General features: G+C 41.2%; 1 protein-coding gene across 1 annotated transcript in view; it reads right to left on the bottom strand.

The window, feature by feature from the left end:
- Positions 1 to 306: 306 nt before the first annotated feature.
- SEC14L1 (SEC14 like lipid binding 1) overlaps positions 307 to 9,647 on the bottom strand; it is a 44,534-nt gene continuing 35,193 nt past the window's right edge. Inside the window, exons 11-16 of the mRNA XM_068654539.1 lie at positions 9,142 to 9,313; positions 8,675 to 8,809; positions 5,660 to 5,794; positions 4,929 to 5,180; positions 3,727 to 3,905; positions 307 to 3,153 (exon numbers count right to left, since the gene is read on the bottom strand). Coding sequence (XP_068510640.1) covers positions 3,048 to 3,153; positions 3,727 to 3,905; positions 4,929 to 5,180; positions 5,660 to 5,794; positions 8,675 to 8,809; positions 9,142 to 9,313 — 979 coding nt within the window. The 3' untranslated portion in view covers positions 307 to 3,047. The remainder of the gene's footprint in view (positions 3,154 to 3,726; positions 3,906 to 4,928; positions 5,181 to 5,659; positions 5,795 to 8,674; positions 8,810 to 9,141; positions 9,314 to 9,647) is intronic.

Genomic DNA, 9,647 nt, shown 5'->3' with positions numbered 1-9,647 from the left:
CAGCACAGTGTTTTGTTCCTTTTGGCTATTCACAGACTAGTAAAAAACAAAGCATGTGCACCTGTGTACATGTGCACTGTGGGGATGATAAGATTTTGTTGTAACGTGACAAGGAAGTGCCCAACAGGAGCAGTTTTCCCCCTAAAACCGCATTTCCTTTTACTTCTCAGGTTTCTATTCCCAACAAAGAGAGGCTGCTTTGCTGAAGCTGCACCACAGAAGCAGAGAGCCTCGCCTTCCCGTAACAGCACACTCAACTACCAGGAAGCTTTACATCCAGCTGAATGGAATAAAGAGCCTGACCCCTTTTTCCAAACAGTTCACATTTATTATCGATAACAATAAAAAAATCTTTTAAAGACTATCTGTATTTTATTACCAAGAATGAGGTATTATGTATACAAAACATTTACAGAATTTGATATGCAGTTCATGAGTACAGACAGGTAAGTGCAGAGGGACACTGATAACAGGAAAAAAGCCAACAGAATTTGTTGGCTGAGAGAAGTAAGAAGAACAATAATATCACACAAGAAAAGACCAGGATATGGGAAATTAATTAGTCAGACTGTAATGATCAAGTCATATTGCCAGAGCACTTTGCTTAGAGGAGGATAAACTACTGGTTTTCTGGAATTTTATCCCCCCCAGCTATTTGTGCTGTCATGTGCTTTGAGCTCTAAAAGGAGTGTTAAGATTTACAGCCGGAAAAACCCAAAGTGCCACTTTTGAGCCAGCTCAAGTGAAAAACAAAACAGATCTTCAGACTTGGAAAGTGACTGCAACTCAAAAAGGTCTACAAAGCCAGACACCTCTGGAGAGATATGGAGTGTTGAGTGAAGCAGTTTCCTTACAGTTGTCAGCAAAATCGCCATCTGAGAGAGAGAGAGAGAGAGAGAAGAAAGAAAGAAAGAAAGGGGACCATCTTCAACCCTCACAGCCTGGTAAATGGAAAGTGCCACTTGCAGAGAGCTGTGAGTGCCTTTGTTAGCCTCACAGTGCCACCTGCTGCACTCGCTTCCCTCAGCCTGGGAATTCTGGCTCCTGCACATCAAGCACGAAACCACCTCTTCAGCAAGCTGTGTTCCTCCTAGACAGACAGCTCCTACGAACAGAACCACAGCCTGCTGGTCTGTCTGCTGTGCAGACACCGGGTGGGAGCTGTTTGACACCGAAGCGGTGGCCTGTCTTACACAACAGCACACTTTGGCAGACTCGGTGATAGTCTAACCTCCATCTTCAACTTCTAAGCCCAAAAGAGACAAAATTGACCATCTCGGTTCAGTATAAGGAGACTGGCCCCTCAACCTCTGAATCTGTTGCTAAAATACTTCTTTGTCAGCTCTATCTGCCAGGTTCCGCAGCCAGAACTGATCTGCAGGTGAGGTGCTTCTAGTTAGAAGTTAGTAACCTGCATCTCAGAAGCTTTGCAGTTATAAAAAAAAATAAAATAAAATTTATTCTGAACCAGCTTTCCTCAGGCAGGATATCCAGTATCTTAAGCGAGTTCTGTTTTGAAAGAGCAAGACCGTAGCAAGCTCCTCTACCACTTACCCACGACAGTGCTAATTCCTCAGGAGTTAATAGAGCCTGTCCAGCTTTCTAGCAAGGACTTAGCAGAGAAGCTCTTTTTTTTTTTTTTGTCTAGATGGATAGTTTAGCTCTAAAATGGACAGACCAGGCAGGGTCTAAACAAAACAAACCCTGCTGCATTCCACACTGAAATCTTGGCTCCACTGCCAGGTATGGTTTGTAGCTGTCTGCTGACAGCCCCTTGCTCAGCACTTCAGTCTTCTGTGCCCTTTGCTGTGCTTGGGAGAGAGGGCCCCAAGTGGAAGAACACCTGAACCAACTTCAACAAAAAGAGTTCAGGTAGGATTGCTTGGGCCCGGGTAGAATAGGGACAAAACCTAATATAGCAATTCATCACTAGCAGTAGCAATGGTGAAAATTGCTGAGCAGGCACCACTTTGAGTGTCTTCTACTGTATCACTTAGAGTGAAGATCCCCATGCACCCTGCCTACTTTAAAGCTTCTGCTGCTTAGAACTAAAGTGCTCTATTTCTGACACACACAGAGAGGGATAGGCAAGAGGGATTGAAAAGTGCACCGGAAGGATGTAAGCCATACCTCCTCTCGACTGATTTAAGAAGCAAGCTTAAACTCTGCAGAAATTCCTGATAAGAGCAAAGTCGCAGTAAGATCAATTCATGGGGAGCATACTAAGGAAGTGGAGTGAAGCTTCAGCACAGAACTGGGAACAAATCCCCAGGCCAGTTCGGGATCAGTGAGGGAGAGCCTGCTCTCTGCCTCTCTCTCCACAGTGCTTTAAGCGCAAATCCAAGGAAAGAATGAATTGCTTTAACCCATCAATACCCAGAGCTCAAATTCCCCAAAAATGTGCTCATACAAAAGGTATTAGTGTTTACAGCCTGTCCACAACTCTGTGGGCATGCCTTGAAAAAAATGGACTCACAAAGTCAAGTATCTGGCAACTGCTTTTCTTTGTCTCGGACATCGCTTAGTGGCAATGGGAGAACAGTTTGCAGCACTGGAAGATCACAGGGGATTTCATAAGATGGCAAGGAATGTCCTGACAGGAGACTTGCAGTTGATCTCTAATGCACTACGGAGAATTTTTTTTGGTAGGGTTTTTCTCTTTTTTGCTTTTTTTTTTTTTTTTTTTTTTAAACATTTACACAATTAAAAAATTATCTTAACTGATGTACAGATCATTTTTCCTTCCAAGAGAGCCCTTGTGTTCAGAGTTAGGATTTGTGCAAGCACACTTGCAAAAATATTTATGGCTGAGTTAGGAAAAAGGGTTAGAGTTAAGAGACAAGCTGTTGGATCTAACAAGGACCAAAAACACTAAGTTTAAAATTTGAACAGCTACTTTACTATCTATAAAAGGCTTTTTCTGGGGTAGGGTTTTTTTTGTTTGTTTCTTTTTTGCTTTTTTTGCACAATTGCCACTTGTATTGCAGTCAGCTGCCACAGACGAGGGTCCAGCCATCTCATCCATTTGCTTTTCATCTGTTGTGGCACTACCTGGAAATCATGGAGCTGGAATGGGACTGGCTGGAAGAGGTGGTGGCAGCACTGAGCTGGGAGAATCCACTGTGGCTTGATTCAAGGCTGGTCATAGATCCTCTGCAATAAAAAACAAAGTAGCTTTACACTTCAGAATACACAATGACTTTGATTTCTGCAGCGTATATACATACTATTTCTTTGCATACTCAAAAAGCTTTCCTGCCTCACCACATAAGATAACAGGGACACCAGAAAACCTTCTTGCAAAAACCATGTGCTGTTCAAAGAGTTTGAATTTCAGTAGGTATTTCAATTGGCAGGCAACTGAACTGACTCAACTCCTTTTTGAGTTGCATCCGTTTCTGCATGATGACCTGCCAAGCCCTACAACTCACACAAATACTTTCAAAGAGCAAAGTGACCAATGATTAGAATGAGATAACTAACCCTTTTTTGATATTAGTCACCCCCATTGCCAATACTGGTTGGACTTTTTTTTTTTTGAGGCCTATAAATAGTTATCTAGCTTGCTGATAATGACACTCCATTAAAAAGTACAAGTCCTCACAATTTACTTGTATTTAAGTGAACTTGATGCTAGCTTGATACTGATAGTATAGCAAGGGAGAGCCTGTATCAGAAAGGTTCTTCTACACTGGCTGACCTTTATGATCCCTTGGCTAGACATACCTGAAATCTTCAGATCCTATTACTTCTGTATAGTACATCACTTTGCATTTGTGAGAGGAGACCTGTAGAGATGCTAGTACATCATCCACACGAGGCAGGTTGGTTGTAGCACAGGCAGGCATGCTATGAAATTTCCACTGGAGAATGTAGAAGCCAGGCCACCTGGTCACATGTGATCCCTAGATGTAGACACAGCCAAAATTGAAAATAAACTTTGTTAACACAAAGATCTGTAGAGTCAAAATTTCTTTTCCATGCTTAGAAACACTGCATATACGCTCCCATTTTTTTTCCTCAATACCAGTATTTCAGCTCATCAGCCAACTGGCAGTGCTGTGCAGCTGGGCTTTCCCCACACAATATACTTATAAAAGTTGTAACAGAACACCAGAGGTTCCTCCTCCTTTTTTTCCAGTGTCAAGGGGGTTAGGATTTATATACACTGAAAGTACAAAGTTCTCTTTTAAAACAATAACCTTTTCTCCCATTTATTTTTATCAATGGCTGTCCTTTGAGACTGAACAGAGCTGTCAAGAGTCCTGCTTCAGAGAAAGAGCAGTTCAAAAAGTCACCGCCCATATTTCTGAAGTTTAACACTTCCAACTAGATCACTTAGAGGAACACCTTTATCAAAGGCTGTTCAACTCTTATTTTAAGTCAAAGAGAATAGCAGTGGCAGAGTGTGATTGTAAACATGCTGCATGTAATAGCGTATTTCGTAATTAACCATAAAGTTGCAAATGCCATAAAAACAAACAAACAAACAAACAAAAAAAACCAAACAAACAACTTTTTAGGACCCTTGGCCATAGGGACCTTCCTAAGGTGCCTATTACAGACACACACGGAGCTCAATCTTAAATTCTAGACTTCTCTCCTTACTGAGGTAAGACACTATGATATTCTTCAAACACAGACTGTTTCAGAAAATAGCACGTCTTGCTACTTTCTGCACATGCACTGTGTTCCAGGTAGCTTCCCTATCACTACCAGACTGATGCAACCTCCCCTCGCACCAGATCCCATGTATCCCCCCTTCCATGAAGCGTGCAGCCAGGAACAGAAGCTAAAATGTCGGCCAAAAGCAAGCAGACAATCCGGAGCTGAATCACCACTCAGTCATCAATAACATTTGTGAATTAGAACGTCTAGTTTTGGAGCTGGCTTCCATCTGCTCTTGCACAAGGATTTGGCGGGCTTACCTGCACGCTTTCCCCTTCTTTGCAGATAAGAGGCGACTCCACCATGCTGTAATCACGCCCCAATTGCCAGACTTTGTCTATCAACTGGACATTGTTCCCACCAGGAGATGTAATGCTGTGAGCTCCCAGAGAGTCCTTTTTAGGAGGCTGTGGGGCTCTCTTGGAATGAAAGATGTTAAAAACAATGTCGCCTTTGCACACATCAAAATCCCATGTGATCACCGATGAAGCATCCACAATCTGAATGAGAACCTGAGACAGGAGAGAAGTTGTATTAGACAACAGCAGTTTGCTCACTAGAGACAGAAACTCTCACCAGAAAAGAACATAACTTTGTATTGCTGGTCTTAATTTAGACTATTAAAAGGCATTCTAAATACCTTTTCTAAATCATTCTAAATCACTTTTCTCCTGATGGAGTGTCCTTATTTTAACGCATGACCTTCATAAGGTCTCAAGTTGCTTCTGAGAATATCATTCGTCTTTGTTATTCATTCCATTCAAGTCTATGTCCTTCTAAGCAATGATATTCTCTAAAGGGCGATGAGATGATACCAGAAATGGTCAGAAACTTCAGCTGTTAAAGCATCGTTACATATCAGAACTATAAAAGAACAAGCTGAAAGCAGAGCAACTGAACAATCAAGTTCTAAACCATTTTCAGACTAAGAGACAGACTCCAAAGCAGAGGGCTGAGATGAAAGAAAAGAAGGGTAGGGCTGCAATCATACCTCATGGGGAGCTCCTTTGAAGACACTTGCAGACTGGTAGATTGTTTCAGTCCAGAGCTTTATGTCTTCGTTTTCCAACTCTTCTGCTGTCCGGTAGAGGGACTTGGGAACCAGCCCACCCTCTGGTACTTCGCACTGAAAGCATAAATAGTCGTTAAAAAGTATCCCCTCTGTACATCCACCCACTGCCATACTGCCTGCTAGTTGCAGAAACAAAAACTCACAGCAAGTATTTTGAAGAATGAGATATGAACAGAATTTGAAAGCAATTTTACAGCTTGCACATCACATATATGTACACGTATTTTACACAAGATACTAAAATAAGTGATCTAGTTTGCATGAGTTTGCAGTCCCAGACACCAGAGGAACAGATCTTCTTTATACACAAGTGCCACTATTGCAGAAAACGACTGTGCAAATGCTATGCCCTATACTGAAGACAGACATGAGCCACTTGAGAATCATGAGAAGAGTCGCAATAATGAGTCAGAGTGCAAAAAATATCGCCTACAGAGAACTAAAGGAAATGGGGTAGAGGGGACTTATCGTAAGTTCCCAAACAGGTGAAAGGATATTGCAGTGAGGAAGTTAACAGTTTTCAAGCTACAGCTGTCTTCAGCTGAGTACTGGAACTGGTTACACAACTTCCCTAAGCAAACTTCTTATTTATTATTTTTTTTTTTAAAGTCTCCAGCAATGAAGTTCGACAACTGCCTACAGGAATGGGTTCCATAGGAGTGTTTGGGGCAGCAGAACTGAACTACATAAGAGAACTGAAAGGACTTTTGATAAGTCATTTTTGTTCAAACATCCAGAAGTAAAGAAGAGAAGGAAAAGACCCTGTTATTGTCTGTGACCAGCAGGAAGTATTGTAGCAATTTGCTTTCTGGTAACGTTCACTTTTGCTTACTTCAGCAGTGGATTTTGCCAGCTTCTCAAGCTCTGAATTAGATGGTACAAACTCTCTCCGTTGAAAGTTGCTGCTGTATAAGGCAGCCCACTGAAGATAAACGCATGGTCTGCTTTAAAACATCTAGCAGTACTCCATTATAATGAGGCTGGATTAACAGAGCTAGATACATTTTCAATAATAGTACAGAAATTAAAGTAGAAAATGTAACAGGGGCTTAAAAAGCAAGCCTGAAATGACCGTGTTTTAACACAGCTAAGTTAAAAAAAAAATAAAATCTAAGCGGCACTGTAATGGAAGCTCCAGAAAATGACTAAGTTGTATTCCTACACCTCAGTCACACCAGCAAGCCTGCATTGTCAGGAACATTATGAAGGAAATTATCTTACAGTACCATTGAGATGTTAAATTGATGGATTTGATAGGCACCTATAGTCTAGGCAGGATGCAGCTATTAAGGCACATGACAAGGGATTGGGAAATTACAGTACACCACAGTAAAACTCATGTTTCAGTTTGTTGTGGGCAACACAGATCCCAATGTATCACACATGTGAGTCCCAGCTGTCTGTTAAACCCTACTAGCAGATGTGGCACTCATTTCCTCAGGTTCCTCATGGTATCAGTAAGTTCTTTTAGGTCACACAGACTCTTCTGATTAGTTGGTGGTGACGGTGGCCAATGAAGCCTGGTAGTCAGAATGAGATGCTTTCAAGTGGGATCATGTACATGGGAACCTTTTTTGACCATCAACTTTTCTTGGACAGTTAAGGCCACTATAGATGCATAGTTAAGTGAGAATAAGATTAAACAGCTCTTACAGGGACAAGCACTGTCATTCTGACATGCTGAATCACTGGTATCACATGGTCACTGATGGTGACAACAGATCTTGCTGGTCTATCAGACTGGTGAAGATAATTTAACACTGATGCTTCTGAATGTCCAGAGCATTTCAAATCGGGGTGGGGGCAGACCATAAAATGGTACAGTCTGGCATAATGGATACAACTAACCTTTCATCTTGCTGCCATGAAAAAGAGGCAATGAAAGATGGATCTAATACTGCATCTTATGCCTTCAGAAAGATGCAAACAACAGAACCATGCACAGCTCCAGGCACCTATGTATCATGCAACAAATGCTAAGCTTGGGAACTGTGATAACAGAATCACAGAATCACAGAATTTCTAGGTTGGAAGAGACCTCAAGATCATCAAGTCCAACCTCTAACCTAACACTAACAGTCCCCACTAAACCATATCCCTAAGCTCTACATCTAAACGTCTTTTGAAGACTTCCAGGGATGGTGACTCCACCACCTCCCTGGGCAGCCTGTTCCAATGCCTCACAACCCTTTCAGTAAAGAAGGTTTAGTCACCCACTGTGGCTGTAAGCTCATAATTCAGTTCTCCCCTTCAAAGACTTCCCTTTGAATTCTGACCAGAACCAATAGCAACAGAACAAGAATACAAGCATCAAAACTGAAGAGTTTAAAAGTTACATTGGTATATGGATTATTGGAGATACTTTAAAAATGAAGGCAAAGATTTAAAATACTTGGGAAACTTGTAGCATATTTAATAGTCATCCTTGGTTAGTACAGGGGTTTTTAGACAGCAATTTATATTCTTTAATCTGCCTAAAACCTCCTGCCACCCTGAGATAGCTGAAAACAGTGCAACACTGTACACCAAGCTTTTCAACCTGGGTCATGCATAAGGTCTGCTCTACAATCATCTTAATGCATCAAGGAACACAAGCCTCTTCTTGCTCACTGCTGTGCTACCATAGGTACTTTAACCTGACAGGTAACAGACACTGTGCATTTTAACTGTGCCTAACTATTTTGCTAGTTATTTGAGAATTGCTGTAAAAGTAGTACTGTATTTCTCCTTTGAAAGTGCATCCAGAAGAAAATGCTAACCCTGGAATCCTACGTCATAGCTCCCCCCAAAATTAAACATAGCAGAGAAAAGACTGCATCCCAGTCTTTGCCAGGTATCACTCTGTGCTTCTAGGCTTCTTTGTTCAGATGAGTGAGGGGAAAAAAAAATAAAATTCACAAATAAGTTGCTATATGCAGTAATTTAAATTCATACCATGCACTCTCCACCAAGGAAATCAGGGATAATTTCTTTATCAATGTAATCCAGCAGTCCCCCAGGACCCTGGTAGTCATTTCCAGCATAAATAAGGAATTTCTTTCTAGTGTTGTCATCAATGAATGGACTAACCTATAAATAAAGAAAAAAACAACAACAAAAAACAAACAGAATAGATCAGGTTCCCAAATTTTTCTTGAGTAAATTTTGAAGAATCAGTTTGTATGAAGCACTACCATCCTTGTTATGCAAAATTCACATTATGAAGAAGCTAAATTAATTTACTATATAAGCAAGTTCTTAGGTAGGGTTTTTAAATCCATTCCAGGAATCCCACAAAAGATACATATCCAAACGTTAACATTTCCTGCTTTTAAAGTCTGATTTCTGAAGTGCTTTTACAAACTACAAATGTGTAGCAGTGTACTGAGAGAACTGTGAGAGACCTTGAATTACAAACATACCAGTGTCCAAAGAACTGGAAATACTCGAGGCGCTCTCAGGATAAGAAGGCGACCCAAAGTCTCAGGGTAATTAGCTTCAACCACCTCAATGATTCTCAGCAATGCTTTGACGCCAGGTCGCCATAAATGCCGCATGTTCAAGCCTTCTAGATCTACTAGACAGGTCCAAGAGCTAAGTTTCAGAGAGATGAAAAGGGAAAAAAAATAAATCTTAGTGGCATCAAAATTCTCCTGTCTTATGCACATGTCCAGTGTTTTTGAAATGTGTGGACTCCACCGTATGATTTATTTCCTATATTTTAGTTCCGTGTTTTGTACTAACTGTTCACACTGGAGTTATAAATTCTTAGGATGGAAATGTTGTACAGCATGCCAAGCATGCTTACAGAGTATGTGCAATGATCACTCTGCACATCGTGCACATCTCCCCAGACATTTCAAACTCCAGGCAAAGGCTAACACAAAGCCAAAACACAGTGTTGTCAACAGTCAGCCCAGATGTTAAA

The sequence above is a fragment of the Anas acuta genome, chromosome 18 (assembly GCF_963932015.1).
Source record: "Anas acuta chromosome 18, bAnaAcu1.1, whole genome shotgun sequence".
Lineage (NCBI taxonomy): Eukaryota > Metazoa > Chordata > Aves > Anseriformes > Anatidae > Anas > Anas acuta.
The sequence above is the reverse complement of the archived record's forward strand: the minus strand, read 5'-3'. Positions and strand labels throughout refer to the sequence as shown.